The following is a 21129-nucleotide window of genomic DNA, read 5'->3' as shown; positions in this document are numbered from 1 at the left end:
TGAATAACTTTTACTGGGATCCGCTCTTAATTTTAAATGAAAATTCTTAGAAAACGTCATCGAATTTCACCACGAGGAAACTCTTTGTACCTGGAAGCTTTATGAATACGGCCCCATTTGTTTAAACCCACTTCCTCTTGTCAGGGATAAAATACACATTCACACCTGTAGACAGCACGTGTGAACTTGAACTCGTATATCTTATCTATGAAATGATATAGTTGAGAGTCTAAGGTGCTGATCCACCTCAAACACTTCTGCTTTCTTAGTTTTTGTCAGCTCTCTACACTCACTGACCGTCACGCGAGATCATCTAATCCCAAAGCTCTGCAGGGAAGCTGGGTTTTTTTTTTCTGGCTCTTCACTTCCTAATGTGGCAGAATATATGAGACATGTGGAAATCATTTGCAAACTAGAGAAGTGATGTAGAAAAGTAGTGAAAGCGTCTTTCTGTCGTGCACTGACAGAACGAGGCATTTCAGCTGTAAGACGACGAGACGCTTCAAGGTATTTCATTTATTACTTTCATTACACGGAGTAATGCAGAGACTTTTTCAGTGTTTCATTATAAATCAACTATCATAATATTGATTTGTTGAATGTGTTTAAATGAATTAATTTGTGATATCGATTTGTGAATTCCTTGTTTAGAAACAGAAGTATTAAATGCAAATTCCTAAAAATGGATTTATTGATTTTAAACCATTGCTGCAGATAATTTAAACGTACTTAATATTTGTGTGATCCTGACAGTGGTGGGAAGAGTACTGAACATCTGTACTCAAGTCGGAGTACAAGTACTTTACTGATATATTACTCAATTATAAGTCAAACTACTGGTATGAAAGTAATACTTTAGTATTCTTCTCAAACACTACTCTGAGGTATTAGTTACTTTTTAACTGTTTAGTTCGTGATTGGACCTTACTGGCTATCAAAATGCAAATGAAACGCTTGGATATTAATTCAAATTGTACTCAGTACTCAATTGTGATTTAGAGTAACTAAGTAGATGACATTGTGTAATGCAAACTTAGGTATGAGTAAAATTACAGACTTTGAAGGAAATACTCTCACCCGAAAAATAATGACCTAACGACAGCAACTTGAGTAGTTGTCATTAGTTACTTCCTCTCCTGGAATCTGGTCATGAATCACACATCTTGTCGGGTATCAAAGTGTTTTCACGAGCTTCTCGTTGCTGTTTGGAAGTCTAAATGAGGAGATAACATGGACGCTACAAAGAAGGTGTGACTTTTGTCCTGGACCTGTTGCTGCACCGGTATATTCCCTAAAACAGCTGAACTACAGCTCTACCTGACTTGTGTTCAAGGTTAATGCTAATTTATAACATCATTCTAACTTTGCTCACTGTACGTGGACAGCAACGGTTACAACCTACTGATAGTGATACTATATTTGAAATTACATCCAAAAACTGGATATACAGTACGAGAATTAATACAGAGTTTGTATTTGTATTGAATTTCTGGAGCTTCGCAGCAAAACAGCGTTGCACCATTCTCCTAAACAACTGAGGTACATGGGGACTAAAAATGTAAAAACACAACCGAGAAAAAACAAAACAAACATAAAATGGCTCCATACAGTCGACTGGTGTACGTCACGTTACTGAAAGTCACAAAACTGATTTGAAAAGACGAAAAAAAAGAGCTAAATGTTCACTGTAGCTGCTAATGGTTGGGTTTTCCATTGCTTTTGTGTTTTACAGGGTCTCGAGATGACAAACCTGACACTTCTCACGTTTGTCCTCCTGCTAACCAATCGCAGCCTCTCGCTCTCCAGACCGCGGTGTCACCGCTGTGAGCAAACTTCCTGCGACTGCTCCAAACAAAACCTGAGGGGAGTCCCTGCAGCCCCTTCAAAGCTCATCACTAAACTCGACCTCTCGTTCAACGACCTGTCGACCATAACGAAAGACGACTTCGTTGCATATGCCAGTTTACGGTCTCTGATCATGAACAACAACGTGATCCAAACGATCCAGGAGCAGGCGTTCGTCCCACTGACTAATTTGGTCGAACTCGACTTGTCCTCAAACAAACTGGACAGTTTGTCTGCCGAGTGGTTTGAGAGCCTCGTTTCTCTTCAGCACTTGAATCTCTTGGGGAACCGCTATGAAACGTTGGGTCAAGGTAACCTTTTCCAGCCGCTGAAGAGATTAAAGACCCTACATTTTGGAGGACTTGACTTTCAGTCTGTCGGAAAGAGCGACTTTTCTGGCCTCGGTTCACTCGAAGAGGTTGTTTTTGATGGACGGAATCTGCAGACCTACGCAGAAGGAAGTTTGAGGCGGATCAGGCCCCTTAAACATGTGGCGCTCGCCCTCAACGGTCCATTTAAGAAAAATCACGCACTCGTAGAAGCTGTGCTGTCAGACGTTGTACACCCAAACACAACGCTGACATTCACAAACACAAGTTTCTTCAGAGATCGACAAATGTACCCATTTAGGGTGCTGAATGAGGGCGGGACAAGAGACGTTACTTTTCAAAATGTTAACATTACATTTGGAGCTTGTCTTGCATTTTTTAAAATAATGTCAGACTCCAATATAACTAAGTTTTCACTTAAAGATACAAAATTCTTCTTAAGTTTACTTGGCAGCATCCCAGATGATTTGGAGGGTTTGGAGGAGATTGTCTTGATGAACGTCGATATCCCTCAATTCTACAATTTCCCGGCGCTCTTTTTCCTCGAGCCTCTGATGCACGTGGTGAGAAGGGCGTCTGTGATAAACTGCAAGGTGTTCAGCGTCCCTTGCGAATCCTCCAAAGCGCTCTCGCAGCTGGAGTATATAGACGTCAGCGACAACATGGTGAGCGATGACGCCCTCGGCGAAATGATGTGCGACGGCGACGGCGTTTTTTTGAATCTGCGAACCCTCAATCTCAGCAGGAATAACCTGCAGTCGATCGACAGCCGGCTCTTCACTCAGCAACACGAGCTCGAAAACATCGACATTAGTGGAAATGCATTTCGTAAAATGCCTGAGATTTGTTACTGGCCGCCAAGGCTCCACTTCTTAAACCTTTCTTCGTCTCAGTTGGGAGAAGTGACCGCTTGTTTGCCAAAAACTTTACGCGTCCTCGATGTATCGGGCAACGCCTTGACCGCGTTCAACATCAAGCTACCGCTTCTCACAAAGTTATACATCTCTGGAAACAAGCTCGGTAGTTTGCCAGCAGGCAGTTTATTTCCTCGCCTCTCATTTCTCTTTGTCGAAAACAACGACTTACATACGCTGAGCAGTACTGATCTAAATGTTTATAATAATCTCACGACTATAGAGGCCCGTGCTGAAACGTACGTCTGTTCATGTGACTTTGTAGCGTTCATGACAAGCGACCTGACGCAGCATAGAGTCGCGATCGGAGATGAGATCAAGTCGTACGTCTGCGACTCCCCCGACGCCGTGAGAGGAAAGAGCGTGACCGACGCGAGGTTGTCAGTGTTCGAGTGTCACACGGCTTTGGCCTTGTCCGTCCTCTGTGCAGGCATCCTGGCAGTGATTCTGCTCGTTGTTGGTTTGTGTCACAAATTCAGCGTTCTGTGGTACGTGAGGATGACCTGGGCCTGGCTGAAGGCTAAGAGGAAGCCGAAGTTAAAGAAGGGAGAGCTGGAGTACGACGCCTTTGTGTCTTACAGCGAGATGGACTCCGGCTGGGTGGAAGCACACCTGGTCCCGGAGCTCGAGCAGACCGAGCCTCCTCTCCGGCTCTGCCTCCACAAGAGAGACTTCCTTCCCGGAGGCTGGATCTTGGACAACATCATGGACGCCATCGAGAAGAGTCACAGGACTCTGTTCGTCCTCTCTCAGCATTTCGTCAACAGCGAATGGTGCAAGTACGAGCTGGACTACACCCATTTCAGACTGTTCGACCAAAACGACGACGCGGCCGTGCTGATTCTGTTGGAGCCCATCGACAAAGAGACGATCCCCAAAAAGTTCTGTAAGCTGCGGAGAGTCATGAGCTCCAGGACGTACCTGGAGTGGCCTGATGATGACAATCAGATCGCCAGGTTCTGGCAAAGCTTGAGATCAGCGATCAAAAGATCTGAGAATGACGACAGAAACGACGTGGAAGAAACTCTGGACTTGTAATTCAGTGTTTTGCTGAAAAGTGTTTCTAAAACTGTGTCACTTGTAATTCCTGTTTTATATAAACAACTGGGACTTACAGCTGCACGAGCCTTCATACTGTAACCGAGGCTGGTTTAGGTGTCAAAAAGAAGTCAGTTAATGTCATTAAATACATGTAGTGTGAACGTTTACCACTTGTCTGATGACAGTTAACAAATGTTTTCTTGTTTGTATGCATTAACCATCATGTCAGAGGAGCTAATCATCATAACTACCAGATGAAATGATAATTATATGAAATATAAGCACTGAAAAACTGTTCTTACATCTACTTTTATCAGATATTTTTGTATGTGTGTGTTAATTACATCACACAGCCTCCTAATCCAAACAAACCGTTATATTTGATTTCAAAGATTTCAAACAGTTTGCTTCTGAAACGTTGATTTTCAACAATGATTTTGCCGTAGACTCAAAAATTATGGATGAATTTCACATGAAAGGCAAATCCATGTGAGTGTGTGTGTGTTTTTGTGTGTGTCCATGTGCTTGTGTGCCTAAAAGCGTGTGTAATTCATTGTCAGGCTCTTGAGAGCTGACATATTGCGGCTATTGATCTTTAGTCCTAAAATCAACACAGAAGCCTGGATACTGATGACGGGCAGGCCAGGGGAGTCAGGCTGTCCTGATAACACACACACACACACACTAACACACAAACACACATTAATGCTCGACATGCACATAAACAGAAGCACACGCACATATTTACAGAGTTACAGATGTCTGTAAAGGTCAGTAAAATCCGGTGAAGTGCACGGCTTCATCTGTGAGACTTAAAATCATTAAATTATTGCTTTTATGATCGGCACGTTATATACATGCACAGGCACTGATTCATGTTTTCTGTACAGTAACACGCTGTGAGCTGCTTTTAGTTTAGATTAGTTTAGTTTTAAAGTAAACAGGCGTGACTTTATCTCAAAAGAAACTGATAAAGAACTGATAAATATTGAGCCGAGGAAAGAAAAAAGGATGTAAAACAGCACAAACTGTCTCAAATATTATCATCTGATGAAATGATGTAAAACACAGGCTTATTTTTAAACATTTCACACTATCAAAGTAAAGTTAATGAAATAAAAGGCGCATATAAACAACCAGAAATAAGTGTTAACGGTGGGAAACACATGAGGTGTTACAGTACTAACATGGTAACTGAAAATATAAAGAATATAAATATAATATAAAGGAAATCTGATACTAACTTGAATTACAATAAGCTCTTTGTGAGACATTTTGGTAACTCTGCACTCGATTATGCGGGTTTGGGTTTTATATTTGTTTATTGTTGGAAAGTTTAGTGTTTATATTTTAAAAAAATCACATTTGCTCATAAAATACACACGCATATTTTTATGCGCAGCGATTTAAAAACTCTTTGGGCCACGTTAGATAAAAAAACGAAAGTCCTTTTGTTTCTTTTTTTTTTACAGCCAAGTATTAGAAAGCTGTCCGGCATTGTCAGGACATGTTTTTTGTCTGAAGGAAGAAGGTAGTTAGATGATTCATTAGGATATTTGGGCAACAGGAACCATCACGGTCACGTTTTTGGTTTTCCATACAGCTCGCTGGGCGTAATCCAAGTCTCCTGAAGCCCCGAGATCCCAAATTGATTTAAAAAGACGTCACTTAAACCTTTGGTTGATGTAAATAACGTCTTTTTCAAATCAATGTGGGACGTTAAGAAGAATACCCCAACGTTTTCTGTTCAGCTCCAGAAACGTTTGGTGGAAAATTGCCCTGACTTGACTTAATTTCCATTTTTGGGTCAGCTGTTGCTTTGAAAAACAAGTACGTCATGTTTTTTGAGGAGAGGTTTGTATCTCAGTGTGCTGATGTGGGTTCAGAGTGTTCCCCTTTAGAAGTCAAAACAGCATGTGATTTGATTTCATGCTCTTTTATCCTTTAACTAGCCTGATAACAGGGACGGGGGAAAAAAAGCAATGATATGTGTGTGTCTGTGTGTGTGTGCAGCAGCTCTCCATCATCCCCTAGCAGAGGATCCATTAGCCTCAGACCCCCTCCCTGGTTGCCCAGTGATAAAGTAAACAAGGTGTGTTTGGCCAATCCGGCACGCAAATATTTGTTCTGGAAGCTGCCTCATCCGCCGGGAGACGCTCACGTCTGCAGCCGCGTGCTGAGGTATATATACAGTGACGATCCTGACGCTGCTGGATTACATACGCACACACACACACAGACCCATCCATGACCCAGGACAGACCTTTCCTCGGACTTCAACAGCGATTCTCCTGAACCTGGCGGCTAATTTCACCTCACTTGGTAACAAAATCTTTCCAGCCTATTTCAAATCTTTTGCTTTCATTGCTTTTCTTATTCAATTCTGACTTCTTGTGAAACTGTCTCCTCCAGTGAGCCAACATGGCGGCAGGCATCATCAGAAACTTCCTCGTCCAGACCCCGACTCCAGCCTACTTCCCCCTGATTTTCCAGCGCTCTCCGTGCAAGGAAGACGAGGAGGAGATGCCGGAGGAGAAGCCGGAGAAGAGAGAAGACGAGGAAGAGAGAGAGGTCGAGGAGGAGGAGGAAGAGGATGAAGAATCTGAGACTCAGGAGGAAGAGGAGGAATGTCTAGAGGAGGCTTTTTTGAACCCCGCCCACTACGCTTTGGATGTGACCAAGCAGCTGCTGAGGTTTGCAGATCTCATCAGCCGAGACGTCCAGCGGTATTTTGGTCGCTGCTCCGGTGATCAAGAAGCCTGCGACATCTACAGCGACTCGGTCTCCGTCACGACCAGCGGGCGACTGCGTTACTACGACGACCTGCTGAAAATCGCAAGAGCAGGAAGTCCGGAGGAGCAGGAGAGCAGCTCTGTGACTTGTGCTGAAGGTCAAGGGGTCAGCGGTTTGGGGCCCCTGGCTGAACTGTTCGACCACAGGGGCCCGAGTCAGGGCCGCAGCCGGCCGATGATCAAGCGGCACCTCCCGCTCAGTTTCTGGACCGAGCCCATCCCCTGCTGCTCTCTGGTCGGTTTCAGTAACACGCCGGACGCCGCTCACACAGGCAGCGAGACGCCCTCGCGTGATGGCACGCACACAGACGCTCACACACACGTGCACTACAACACGCTCCCACACAACACGCACGGCCTCGACAGCACTCAGCCGGACTTCAGCGACTTGTTGGCGAACTGGGATCCGAACCCGGAGCTCACACACACACTGACAGAGCACACACACATGCAGCATTGAACACAGCAGCCGGCTGAGGAGGAAACACACACACTGTTCACGTTATTTTTAACTTTGATAGATGCTTGAAAAGGTTTAATAAAAAAAAAAAACAATTCAGTGTGTTGTTCTGCCTGTCATTTATGTGACGTTTTGTTTTAAAGGGTCAGTTCACCTAAATTACAAAAACGTATTTTCTTTCCTATCCCCGGTGGTCATGCAGACAGGGTTGTTTTAGTTTACTCAGGTTTTGATATTGTTAAATAACTGAACAGAAACTTGTCTTTACAGAAACAGTGTCCTTACAGACCTTACTGAGATCTTTGCCCCATTTGTACTAATGCATATATAAAACTCTATAATGTTGGTCTGATGTGGTTTTTGAAGACTTTTCTATCCTTTTTCCTTCTCCATCATCAAAAATCCCAGAATATATGAACATGCAAATATGTTTAATTTCACAAGTTTAACTGCTGGACACAAGATGTCTCCTCCTTCACTGTAAAGAGGGTCGGCTTCTAAGATATTTGTACCTGTTAAGTCTCTCATCATCTCTTCAGACAAGTTGATTTGGGTTTTGTTGTTTGTTTGTTTGTTTGTTGAACTTTCAATAAATTAAAAAAAGGCTCCACAACAGATGCTTAAGGGACTTTTTTCACCCTCAACTGTACAAAGCCAACATAGAGGGAGAAAAGTCTCTATCTACATTTCCACATCAACTGGACAAACTCCATCTGCTGAGGGAAAACGGGCGACGCAACTGAACGCAGCAACTTGAACCTTTGCGATGAGACGATGTTTTGAGCAGCACAAATAAAATGAATCTGACTGAATTTGTTTCTGAGTCGCAGACATCTGAAAACCTCTCAGTAAAACCAAAACACACTGTTAATTTGGGTAAACTGACCCTTTCAAACATGTAACCAACCATCTGTCGGCCAACAGACGACTCACCCTCGGGCCTCGATCTCTTTTCAGTTAAACTGTGGTTTAGATGGGATGTTTAAAGGGGATTTGGGAGGGCGGAGGGAGTGTTTGCTGTAGTGTGAGTAAACAGAAATAGCTGTATAACTGTGAAGAGTGGAGAACAGAGAGCTAGAAATCTTCATAGCTGTCGTGCTATCGCTGTTTTTAGGTAAATGAGGGTCTGATAAGGCCCAGAGAGAGACGAGGGAAACATTAAAGGAGCACACACATGTACCTGCTACCATCTGGTGGGCTGGAAACTGAAGACAAACTGAGGAGAAGAATAAAGAAAAAGACAAATAAAGGTGTAGAGAGAGATTAAGACGTGTACAATGCTGAAGTCTCAACAGTGGGATCGGCCCGTTTTTCCCAATTCTGTATCTACAGGGCAACGCCTGATTGGTTAAGACCGGGAAGAGTCCCCAGCAGGCGTGCAGCGTGATTGGATGAGCGGGAAGGCCAGTAACATTTCGACACACACTCTCCCATCTTAGACACATAAAAAGTGCAAACTTTCAGTGACACATGTATTGTGGGTTCCTGCACCTGAGCGGAGGTACCAGAGCGGCTCGGACAGAAAACGGCAACATGAGGACGCGCACGCTTTTGTCCATAACTCTGCTGGGCCTGCTGCTGTGGGCCTCCTGCATCCGGGCCGACGACACAGAGACGGAAACACCGGAGGAGACGTCAGAAGAAGAGATTTCAGTAAAGACGGGAGAGGAGGAGGAGAAGGAGGAAGATGCACCAGAGAAAGAGAAAACAACAGAGATAGAAGAGGAGAAGGACGTGATGGTTCTCCACGTCAACAACTTCGACAGGGCTCTCAGCGAGAATCAGTTTGTGCTGGTCGAATTCTGTGAGTAGTCGTGAAGTTTAAGACATTTGTGTTGTTTGTTCGTGCAGATTACATCGGTGACGACATATGTCGGGCTGAAATGGGTCGTCATTTACCAGTTGTGTCATATAAAATGTGTTCACTCCTAAAGAGGAGATGCAGATATGATGGAATAACACAAAATCTGAAGAGTAAGATGAACATAAGAGTTTGTTTTTGACTTTGGGGTCACATATACTCAAATGAAGCTGAAGAAGGTTGTTGGATGGAACCAAAAGCTCCAGGAAAAAGCTCCCTAAGTGGACCTTGAGTTCAGACTTTTTATCACGGTCTAAATGTAAAATCGTTTCAGTATTTCAGCACTGCTTCCTGTTAAACAGCGCTGAGGCGTTATCATTCGAATGTGCGCCCACGTGGCCTTTTGCCGTCCAGATGTTCTCTCGGTGCAACTCTCCCACAGATGACCTCAGCGCTGCGAGCAGAGGGGATGAAGATCGAGCCCAACTGCCACTGCTGCTATCAGCAACTTATTTCCATGTGTGTCTTTGCATGTGCTGCTGATAGCAACACAAAAACTGGACAGAGCAGAGGCCCGTGGAGAGGCCTGTGGACACGTCCACTCACTCACATGCCGTGTAAAGACATTCACTATCTATGTGTGTGTTTGTGTGTAGATGCTCCCTGGTGTGGCCACTGTAAACAGCTGGAGCCACTGTACGCAGAGGCTGCTGGGCAGCTGAAGACGGAGGAATCGGCGATGCGTTTGGCCAAAGTGGACGTCATAGAGGAGAAGGAGCTGGCCGATGAGTTTGACATCGGAAGCTTCCCGACTCTGAAACTGTTCATGAACGGAGACCGCAAGCAGCCTGTTGACTTCACTGGTAAACACACACACACACACACACACACACACACACACACACACACACACACATAATGTCACTACTGGCTACACTGGTCAAAGCTGCAATCCAGCTCTCAGGTTCACAACCACATGTGCCTACGTCATCTTAGTCTGAGAGTCTGAACCATGAGTGTGTGTCTGTGTGTGTGTGTTTAGCTTACCTGTTCCCTGCTGAACCTGTCCACCATCTTTTTATGCCTTAGGTTATTTGATTGCACCAACAGTGTGTCTTTGTGTCTTTTATGTGTGCAAACCCTCGTTTTCTTTCATCAGCTTTTAAGGAAACCACCCTCGTGCCTGTAGCGTTGCCCAGAATACAATAAATAACAATTAACAAAGAAGCAGTCCAGAACCTAACCTCGTGTGACCCACAGGATGTCATTTTAACTTAAAAGCTTAAGCTTAAGCTTCAGACTCGCTTATATATGTATTTTTGAACAATAGATGGAGCCAGGCCAGCTGTTTTCCCCGTTTCCAATCTGTACGTTAAGTTAACTGGATGTTGGCAGTAGCTACACATTTAACATCAAAAGACATTTCCCAAAATATTAAATTATTACAACTGATGCTCCTCATGTTCAGTCTTTACGCTACACTAAGCTAACCAGCTGCTGACATGTAGCTTCATATTTAGCATACAGACATGAGAGAGGTATCAGTCTTCTCATATAGCTTAACTATCAATAAGAAAAAAGAGCATTTCCCAAATTAGCTAACTATTACATTAACCAGTAAAATGCAGCACATAGTTTTGAAGAGAGCCATGCTACCTGTTTCCCCCAGCTTTGAGTCCTCTAAGCTAAGCAAAGACGAAGCTAGGCTAACTATCTCCTGGCTGTAGCTTGATCATTATTTACAGACATCAACAGTGGCATCAATTTTCTTATGTAACTCTAGTATTTTTTTCAAAATGTCCAACTTTTCCTTTCATGCAGTTTTCCTCATGTACCTATAAGCTGTCGCCGTATCAGTAAACCCAAACACGACATTAACAGTCATTTCCATGCATGTGTTGTGTGTGTGTTCACCCTAAATGTTCACAGTTGAATGTGTTAACTGTTCTTTCATACCTCAGTTTATTTGTCTGAATCACCATATTTTTGCATATTTGATTATGACCTGGTTTTGAGCCACACTGTGACCTTTGTTTTCTGTTGATCTTACATGTCGACACATGAAATGACTCTGACCTGACTTCATTTGTTTGCGTTTGTGTGTTTCCAGGTAAGAGGACAGTCGAGGGGATGATCCAGTGGATGAAGCGTCGTACGGGCCCCGGGGCGCCGGTCCTCGACTCTGCAGACTCTGCAGCTCAGTTCATCGATTCTCATAAGATCGCTGTTGTCGGATTCTTTGACGTATGTCTGTCCATCCTCACTCACATATCATTAAATCACATATCTAAATTTCTATTAAAACTTATATTTTGATTGATATTTAAATTAGGATCTGGAAAGTGAGGCGGCCAAGGCCTTCAAGGAAGTGTCTTTCGATCTGACTGACTCTGAGTTTGCTGTGTCAGCGAGTCCTGAGGTTTTCCAGAAGTATGAAGTAAAGGCCAACACAGTGGTGCTCTTCAAAAAGGTACGAACACGTTATGATGCTAACTGAAAGGCAAAGAGTTCAGTGTTTTATAATAAAAAAAAGGCCATGCCAAGACACAGGAAGCCATAATGATGTTAGCTTTGCTGCCATCTAGCGCCTTGAGTTAGTGCATACAGGAGGCGTATGCTAAAGGACCAAATGTCCCCACAAGGATAGAAAAGTTAAGGAGTCCCATTGTCTTATAATCCGTGTGTGGCTACATCCTATTTATTGGCTGTTATTTGCTATAAAGTACAATATTTGCCTCCAAAATGTAGTGGAGTGGAAGTATAAAGTAGCAGAAAATGGACACAAGTGCCTCACAATTATACTCGAGTAAATGTATTTGGTTACTTTCCGTAACTGTGTGTGTTTGTGTAGTTCGATGACGGCAGAGCAGACTTTGCAGTGTCAGAAGATGGGACGCTGGACAAGAAAGAGGTCACCACGTTCATCAAGGAGAACAGCCTCGAGCTGATCATCCCATTCAACCAGGAGGTAACAAACAAACACATGATCACAAAATTAATATAAAATGTAAAGATGCATTCAAATGACGCTGTATGTTTGTGTTTTCAGACCGCAGATATGATCTTCGCCTCCAGCGTCCACCTGCACTGCCTGCTGTTCATCAACTCCTCTGTGGAGAGTCAGGCAGCCCTGGTGGAAGAAACCAGGACTGTTGCCAAGAAGTTCAAGGGCAAGGTAACAGTCTGGTGTGTGTGTGTGTGTGTGTGTGTGTGTGTGTGTGTGTGTGTGTGTGTGTGTGTGTCAGTGAGACAGAGACATAAAGCTTCATTCAACCTTCATTGTCTTTGCTTCTTATGTCTTGTTTGTGTGTTTACGTAGATGCTGTTTGTCACGGTCGACGTGACAGAATCCATTTCTCATGTGCTGACTTACTTCGGCGTGTCTGCAAGCGACGCACCCACCACGCGCGTCATCAACATGGACACGGGAAAGAAGTTCACCATCGCTGCTGCGGATCTCACAACAGAGTCACTGACACAGCTGTGCCAGGAGGTTGTGGATGGCACTGCCAAGGTAACACACACACACACTTGTGTTTCATATTCAGACATACAGCAGCATTAAACCTATTAACTTGTCTTATTTTGTGGTGCAGCCCTATTATCGCTCTGAGGAGATCCCAGAGGACTGGAACAAGGGACCAGTCAAAGTCCTGGTGGGGAAGAATTTCGAGTCTGTCGCTTTGGACCCGACCAAAAACGTCTTTGTGGAGTTCTGTAAGTCAGTTTGCCCGCCATCCTCAAACTGTAGCGACATCAGCTCATCTTTTATCATCAAACTCAATCAAATGGTTGATTGTGAATTTCCCGTCTTCATTTTCGAACAATTTCACACCATAAAATGTTTTGCTTTTGTCCTGAATGATGTGTTGAATCATGTGAATGTTCACAAACTCGTCAAATTAAACAATGACTGCGACTAAAATCGTTACGAGGAAATGTTTGAGGCTTTAATACAGCAGGTTTCTCTTTGCCTGTACTTCAGTTTAGCTCCCAGCAGCTCCTCAAAGATCTCCATTTTCTCCACTTATCAGCATCCACATTGTTTGAAAATGTGGAATATGCACAGACAGGCAAAAACCCACTGCACAGGACCGCTGCAAAGCATCGCTCAGTCGATTGTCTGGTTTGGTCCGACCCGGTTCTCTTGTCATGCACTGAGCACTGCGTTAGTTTGAGTTCATTCCTCTTGGCAAACAGACGCGGATGAAAACTAATCCGAGACACTTCAGGGATGAGGGTTATTATTTATTTTGTCCATCACTGTCTCAACAAAAAGTTTCCCTCTGCCTTCATCAGCAGCAAACCCGCTCTCGCCATCTCTCCAGGGCCTGTTCTCAGACAGGCTTATATTATGTAAGCCTTCATCAACCTTGGCAGCCACTCAACACAGACACATGGCATCCAGTGACAGCGACAACAGCACATTAAAAAATCCACCAAGAATGGAACGACGGCTGTATCGTGCATAGCGTGAACTCATCGCAACATTTGTTAAAATCTTACAACGCAATTCTTTGCTGGAAGTGAATTAAGTTTTATTTTACATTTATTGTGTTGGTAGTCAAACAGGAAACACTGATATTGCCAGTTTCCAACTTACAAATATTGTTAATATCAACATTTACGTCATAGTTATGACTAGGAAACGTCGTCTGAAAGCTCTGATGTTTCCAACCTGTCACTAAAAAAACAAAAGTGTTTAAAAATAAACATAAATGCCCCATCAGCCAAAGGCCATCAATCAATCACCACAATGTTACTGTACAAAGCAGTGGTGATCCCAAAGGTCCGGTAGGACCAGAAACCTGGACGACATACCGACGACGTCTGAACACAATTGAAAAGTTCCTTCGAAACATCTTAAATACCGGCTGGGAAGATGGAAGAACCAATGTCAGCGCAATGAGTGATGTGATAACAACAAGCACCAAAGCTTACGTCTTCAAAAACAAACCGAGACGGATGAACGACGAATGTCTGTCAAAACAAATCAAAATGTAAAAGAGGCAACGATGGACGAGTTTCAAAGACGTCAAAGCCAACATGAAGAAAGGCAACACTGACATCAGCAACTGAGAAATCTGAAGAGGAACTGCAACTAACAGTGTTGTTTCATTGTGTGTGTAGATGCTCCATGGTGTGGACACTGTAAGGAACTGGCCCCCATCTGGGACCAGTTAGGTGAAAAGTACGCCGACAATGATGACATCATCATCGCTAAGATGGACTCCACGGCCAACGAGGTGGAGTCTGTCGCTGTTGAGGGATTCCCGACGCTTAAATACTTCCCAGCTGGCGGCAAAGAGGTACCTTCACTCGCATGTGCTGCCCTTACATATTCGTTATTCAACGCAACCTGTCCGCCATCACATTTTCTTTTTTCTCTCCGTCTCTTCCTTTGCTGTCCTGCAGGTGGTCGACTACAGTGGGAAGAGGGATCTGGAGACCTTCTCTAAGTTCCTGGATGCTGGAGGAGTGCTGCCTAAGGAGGACATCGAGAAGGATGATGAGGATGATGAGGATGACGAGGATGACGAGGATGACGAGGACGGCGAGGAAGATGATAGCAAGGTTTGTGTTTTTTATGCTGCTATGTTTCTCATAAATATAAATCTACTCCACTCGCCCATTTCAATTGTTCTGTCTTTCAGGAGACTGACGAGCCTGCAGAGGTACCGACCAACAAATCTAAAGACGAGCTGTGATGTCACTTTGGTTTCTGGCCAATCAGGATCAACTTAGCATCTTCCAATTTTTATTAATAAAATTAATTTAGGTTACAACATTGAGATGTTGTGTACTCATGACTGTTTATATTTGATAACTGATTTGATTCAAATGTGATTTTCTAACATCATCGTCCCTGCGGACAAATTTAACTTATTTTCACCTAATTTTTCTAAATGTCTCATGGATTTACGTGTGCTATCTTAGACTCTTACTGACTTTTCCAGTGTGATGAAAAACAAATAAAACAAATAATTTCATCATGCAAGACGTGTATGTGATAAATTACATCAGCCAACATGCTTATGCCATAAAAACTGACATTACCAGAACTTCATAGATCAGATTAAAGATTAAAATATGCAGAGAAGGAAGCATTTTGTGTTAATGGTGAAGAGAATTAAATGGCAGTGAAGCTGAAAGAAAGAAAGAAAGAAACAAAGAAAAACAGAAAGAAAAAAACAGAAAGAAAGAAAGAAAACTAGAAAGAAAGAAAGAAAGAAAGAAAGAAAGAAAAACAAAAACAAAGAAGAAAAGAGAAAGAAAGAACGAAAGAAAGAGACAGACAAAGAAAAGAAAGAAAGAAAGAAAGAAAGAAAAAGAAAAAAGAAAGAAAGAAAGAAAGAAAGACAGACATTGTAGGTTGTCATAAAAAATGATGGAATGCTGTATTTTCTAAGAACGTCCTTATATTGATGCTACTCATGCAGAAACAATCCCATCTTGTGATGTGACTGGAGTTCTGACCCATAACCACAACGCCCATCTTTGGACTCAGCTGTCATTTTGATCTCAACTACACACCTGTAAAGTTTAATGGCCGCATTTCACACAGTTGCGATGCTATCTCACTGCCAAAAATCAGACAGACAGGTGCCTCCAGGAACAAATTTTGTCATGATGACACACACACACACACCCACACACACACACACACACACTCACAAGGTGAAAACACTACCTGCCGACACTGTTACAGCTGATAACTTTTTACGACCACAAGCACTACAAAATGTGTTATCTGTAGTTGTCAGGAGAGTTGATACTACACAGCCATTAGCATTATATGCTATACTAGGTATTATCTACAGAGCATAATGAAACAAGTGCACTCCGCTGTAGAGAAGGGCTGTAAATGGTTCAAACTTGGCAACAGTCCTGTGACATTCCTGTTTTTTGCTGTGTCATTTCACCCCGTCCAGCGGCGGAGGATGAGGATGAGGATGAGGATGAGTGATGGTTTCCAAAGGATCCCCAGCAAAAAGTGGACTAACGTATTTTATTTTGATCATGGGTTTCATGCACTTCCTGAAATAAAACATCTAAAAGCAAAATTCTTATGAGATGGGGCACCATGAACAAAAGAGTGTCCATGGTTTTAATGCTGTTACAGCATAGTTAACCAGTATCTACTTTTACATTTACATACTTAATTATTTTTTTTATTTCTTGGTATATAAAAGATTACGTGTACGCTCAGCAAATATTCCAGCTATTATGTTACACAGTCTTGGTAATAAATACTGCTGTACTATAAACAAGTGCCACCAGAGAATGAGTCGGCAGTTCGGAAACAGTTGACTGTAAAACCTGAATGCTGTGAGTTTCAACGAGGTAAACAGGTACAGAGGGTTTGGTCAGTCTGTGGGAAACAAAATGTTTCTAATTCCAGAGAAGAACAGGTTCAACGGGCTGTGATGTCACAACCGTCACCAACATGGTACGCGTTTCCTCCTGCCAGCCGAGTTTCCTCTTTCGTCTAAGGTAAGACCACTGCTCTGATACACCTCGCACAACACAGTGTTTAATTAGTGAAGGAGGACGCGTACTGCTCTTTGCAGGCTGTGTTTGGAGTTTATTCATGGCGGAGGCAGGTCTGTGCCTGTTTTGATCCGATACTGAGGGCTCGGATGTATCTTGTTTACATAAGAGAAGAGTCCCATGTGAGCTAGAATTACTTGGCTGCATTCAGCAGGTGTGTTTAATGGCTGACACAGTTGGTTTTAGGTGACATGCTGACATGAAAATGCATGTTGTGGAGTAGAAGTGAAGTGGGATCACATTATTTAGGATCACCTGTGTCGATACTGTAATGACACTGTGTTATTTCGATCTCGTAGACGGTATTACCTATCTGATAATGTAGATACAGTACGTCACGTCAACTCAATACGAGTAAAAACTGCTATCGAGAGTGGGAGTTAAAACAGAAAATGTCTTTTCTCTGTGTGTAATTTGACACTGTCACTTTAAACCTCAGCTGCTCCGCTGAAAAATCACACTGGTGATCTCAGACGTGGCTCTCTATTGTCTGATCTGTAGTAGAGGTGGGACGAGATGACACCAGTAACTCCCACAACACGATCAGAGCAGCAGCAGTGCGAACATGACACAGTTTGAAGAACAGAGAGATTTACTGCTTCACCTAAGTTCAGCGCCCGCATACACAAAGAAGCAGTGTTGCCAGTTAGCGATTGTAGCGATAACGCAGACTGGAAGTGGCCGAAGCAGTATACAGATCCTTTAATTCAGCAAAAGCACTTGTACTACACAGCATCCTGCATTCAAACACATGTAAAACTATGTAAATATAGTAAAAGTACTCATTATGCAGTCAGTGGTTTCTGTCAGCGTTTGACTGGATTATTATTCTGCCGCATTAATGTGCATGGTGCATTTTTTGTTGTAGATGTTTAAGGTTGAGCTCATTTGAACTACTTTATATAATATATAACTACTGTACTTTGTATACTTGCATCATATTAGTTAAGATCACGATAGGTTTGTAGTGTTGCTTTCAGTCACATGTTCCCGATTACTAAATTCAGGGAAATGTTCGAAGACAGCCCCATGTTGCAATGTTGCTGTCCTGTAAAAAAACAAAACAAACATGTATCTCTAAAAAGTCAACGATCCATTTTCCAGCTAATTCAAGAAGGTTTTTAAATATCCTATTTAGCTGAAGAAGTAGGAGATTTTTATCAGCCCATAAAGAAACATTCAATTCTTCAGGTGATCAGAAAAATTCATGGTCGCCACATTTGGAGATACATACAGTTCACAGGACAGGAAGGTTGTGAAAAACGTAACTAGTGACTAAAGCTGTCAGATAAATGTACTGATCCATGAACATAGTGATGTCATACATAATCACTAACATATAATATTGAGTGATGTTAACACTATTTATTTATTATGGTGTTTGTCTCTCCTCTTATTTTGTACTGCTTTGAGATATCTATGATTGTTTCTATTGTGAAGTATTTCATATTGTATGAATTGTATTGTTTAAAAAATAATATTGCCTCTGAGATGTAGTGAAGTACAAAGTTGCATAATATGGAGCTACTCAAGTAAAGTACAAGCGTAGTACTTAGTTACAATCCACCACTGAAGAGCGGTATATTACACTCATAACTGTGAAAATGATCGGTTGTAGAATAAGAATAAGAAAGCAGTTGGAGGATACCTACAGCAACAACAACAGAAAATTTAAAACGTGGGTCTTAATCTACATCATGTGATGACAAACGCATGTTACTGATGATTTTTCTGGAAATAATGCAGTAAAATGGCTACGGACACCTGATACTGCAATGTTAGGAAATCGTTTAAAAGACACCGAAAGCCGCTTTGTAACTCTGCTAACAAACACCCTGTCAGATCAGGAGAACTACACTGCGTCTCCAGCTTCTCTCACTGACTCAAATAAAGCTAAACTAAGATAAGCTAGCTAGCTCGTAAGGTCCGGAAAATGAAGACTGGTGACGATTAAAAGTGTGTTTTATCAGTAGGAGAAGTGAGGACATGTCGAACACATCCTTTGTTTGAACTACTTAGTGGAGGTCAGTCACCAACAACGGACTCAGATTCTCACACGCGTACTGTAACTAACAGATTTCAATACTCTGAGTGAACACAAGAAACCGGCAGCTTCAGCTGACTGTGAACGTGACCTGCTGTAGGCCTGGAGTACGTCCAGACGTGGTCATGTATCGGGGGGTGGGATCTCTGTCCGACTGCTTATGACCGGTTTTGATCCACTGTTCAAACACAGCTGATGTTGTCCGTTTCCTGTCTTCATTCAGTCTTATCACAACTGACCATCTCTATGACAACTGAACAAATGACATTTACTTTAACAGCCAATTTAATATGTTTGAAAATGGAGAAGATGAGTCCAAAAATATGCCCTCTTCATAGGAATCAATGGAGACAACGCAGATTTCTTTACACTAGATACCAGAATGTGTGTGTGTGTTATCATTACGTATAAATTATCTGCTGTTTCCTCTTTATCACTAGCATCCTGATTGACTGGATGATCTCCTGATGGACCCTCCTTCGTATGAGGAGGCTAATCTCCACCGCCCTGCTGTGGGCACACAAGCATTTGACATCCTTCCTCCCCCCTCCTACGACGCCTCCCTCCCCTCACCCTCAACACCTCCTCCCACCTACGGAGAAGCAGGTAAAGAATAAAATCTCACCTGTTCCTCCTTCCCCTTTTTCTTTTACAGCTCATCAGGTAGTACTGACAACGCATCCACACTAAGAGCCTGTTAAAACCCGGTGTTAAAATCTGTCCTGGGTGGTCCGATCACAAGTGAACAGCTTACAGTTCGTCGGTTCACGCCTGTCATTACAATGTGTCCCGACCCGCTCAGAGTGTAAATAAAGCACAGCTTTCTGTTTGCAAAGACTGAATGCCTTGTTGGTTTTAGCCGGTGGACCTGAACCAGTAGCCAACACGGTGGTTTTTCTTTTGGGAAATCAGTTGAGTTCAAATACGGTGTTATCCTGTACCACTTTTACGCTGAAATTAGTGTGTATACGCAGGTTTATCAATGTGGTTGCTAAGGAGTGTCTGATGAGTTTCACATGGGCAGTACCGATCAGGCAGCTGAGTGTGTGTGTAGACAGCCCAACAGACTGATTCATTATTCATGGGTAAAACATTTTCTGACAAAAATCTAAATACATACACATTAATGGCAAAAATGCTGGTTATTTAGCTAAACTGGCATCTAAAATAAACAACAACAGTGAAAATCTGAGGTGACTGAAGGTTGTTTCCTTAAACTTCCAGGGACAAAGCCTCTTCCCCTCAATTGGCTGGCTTACATCATCATTTTAAGAAAGCACCTTTTACCTCGTAAACACTAAAAATCATGCACGTGTTTTCAGATTTACACTCTCTGGAAACTGTTCTGGTAAAACTTCATGTTCGGGGGAAAGAAAATGTCATTAAAGTCTCGACTGAGGGCTGAAACGTAGAGAAAAAGATATGTTTACAAATTCAACCTGCTTAATTATTTATTTTTTTCTAGTTACAGTCCAGCCAGATCCTTTTCCTGTCCTGACTCCACCCAGGGTGCCAACAGCTGTGACATACCCTCCACAAAACAATGGATTCATAGTCCATTCAGTTACACAAAGTATGGAGGCTACATCTTTACTCCTGCTCTTAATATTATACGTACAATCCAACTCGCCAGGGGAGAATAATCTTCAATTTGCCTCTCATTTCATTTCATTCTCTATCCTGACTTTCAGTTGGCGTAACACCGTCTGTCAATGTCATACAAACTCAGCCGGTAGTAGTGACCCAGCCGCCGCCTGTTCCCATCTTACCAATGTATCTGAAAGACGTCCCTGGTTTGGTCCTCTGCCCACACTGCAACCACGTTGTCACCTCTCAAGTCACATACCTGCCGGGGAAGGCGGCCTGGTGCTTGTGTTTTCTTCTCACAATGATGGGGTGAGACACAGACACACACATACATACATACATGAGTATTTAACATCAAAAAGACAAACCAGCTTTAACAAAAGCTTCGTCTCTGTCTCTACGTGTGTGTGTATCTGTGTGTTTCAGGTTGATCTGTGGTTTCTGTCTGATTCCATTCGCGGTACGTGGCCTACAAGATGCACATCACTCCTGCCCGAACTGTGGAAACCATCTGCACATTTACATGAGATGACACCGTCAGGATTAATATGACTCCAGTTCTCCTCAGTCCAACTCTCATGACACTCATAACATATGATATCTTTGTCACAATACGGATAAATAAGCTGCGTGTCATTGGCTAAGAATGTCAAACAGCCAGTCGAGTCACCAAGTTGAAATGTTGACAGCTAACGTTTCCGCAAATCCACTGATGTTCACATCTGTAGGGGTCATTTTTAGAAAACATGTCATATTATGTTCACA

At 42.8% G+C, this 21129-nt stretch overlaps 4 protein-coding genes across 4 annotated transcripts; all 4 read left to right on the top strand.

Annotated features, from left to right (window-relative positions):
- Positions 1 to 1741: 1741 nt before the first annotated feature.
- LOC311273129 (toll-like receptor 2) lies at positions 1742 to 4126 on the top strand (the record flags this gene model as incomplete). Its single annotated transcript, XM_084380025.1, has 2 exons — positions 1742 to 2394; positions 2617 to 4126. The coding sequence occupies 2 exons, from the start codon at positions 1742 to 1744 to the stop codon at positions 4124 to 4126; spliced, it is 2163 nt and encodes a 720-aa protein (XP_084236151.1).
- Positions 4127 to 6387: 2261 nt separating this feature from the next.
- On the top strand, positions 6388 to 7381 carry percc1 (proline and glutamate rich with coiled coil 1; the record flags this gene model as incomplete). Its single annotated transcript, XM_084373448.1, has 2 exons — positions 6388 to 6451; positions 6542 to 7381. The coding sequence occupies exon 2, from the start codon at positions 6551 to 6553 to the stop codon at positions 7379 to 7381; it is 831 nt and encodes a 276-aa protein (XP_084229574.1). The 5' UTR covers positions 6388 to 6451; positions 6542 to 6550.
- A 1494-nt stretch (positions 7382 to 8875) lies between these two features.
- On the top strand, positions 8876 to 15174 carry pdia2 (protein disulfide isomerase family A, member 2). The gene is made up of 11 exons (XM_084379736.1): positions 8876 to 9185; positions 9839 to 10045; positions 11293 to 11426; positions 11515 to 11652; positions 12034 to 12150; positions 12232 to 12357; positions 12502 to 12696; positions 12779 to 12899; positions 14313 to 14491; positions 14598 to 14756; positions 14837 to 15174. Exons 1-11 carry the CDS (start codon positions 8915 to 8917, stop codon positions 14888 to 14890), a joined length of 1701 nt encoding a protein of 566 aa, XP_084235862.1. The 5' UTR covers positions 8876 to 8914; the 3' UTR covers positions 14891 to 15174.
- Positions 15175 to 19244: 4070 nt separating this feature from the next.
- On the top strand, positions 19245 to 20896 carry LOC311269585 (lipopolysaccharide-induced tumor necrosis factor-alpha factor homolog; the record flags this gene model as incomplete). Its single annotated transcript, XM_084373803.1, has 4 exons — positions 19245 to 19383; positions 20243 to 20350; positions 20469 to 20673; positions 20791 to 20896. The coding sequence occupies 4 exons, from the start codon at positions 19245 to 19247 to the stop codon at positions 20894 to 20896; spliced, it is 558 nt and encodes a 185-aa protein (XP_084229929.1).
- Between the last annotated feature and the right edge of the window lie 233 nt (positions 20897 to 21129).

The sequence above is a fragment of the Pagrus pagrus genome (genome assembly GCF_965226575.1).
Source record: "Pagrus pagrus genome assembly, chromosome: 2".
Lineage (NCBI taxonomy): Eukaryota > Metazoa > Chordata > Actinopteri > Spariformes > Sparidae > Pagrus > Pagrus pagrus.
Note: the sequence above shows the minus strand (reverse complement) of the source record. Positions and strands in the feature narration are given on the sequence as shown.

Bases quoted from the DNA above. Each gene is read 5' to 3' on its own strand.
- pdia2 (XM_084379736.1), top strand. From the start codon at position 8,915: ATGAGGACGCGCACGCTTTTGTCCATAACTCTGCTGGGCCTGCTGCTG. The intron at 10,046-11,292 runs GTAAACACACAC...GTGTGTTTCCAG, and splicing joins GCAGCCTGTTGACTTCACTG to GTAAGAGGACAGTCGAGGGG. The intron at 11,427-11,514 runs GTATGTCTGTCC...TATTTAAATTAG, and splicing joins CTGTTGTCGGATTCTTTGAC to GATCTGGAAAGTGAGGCGGC.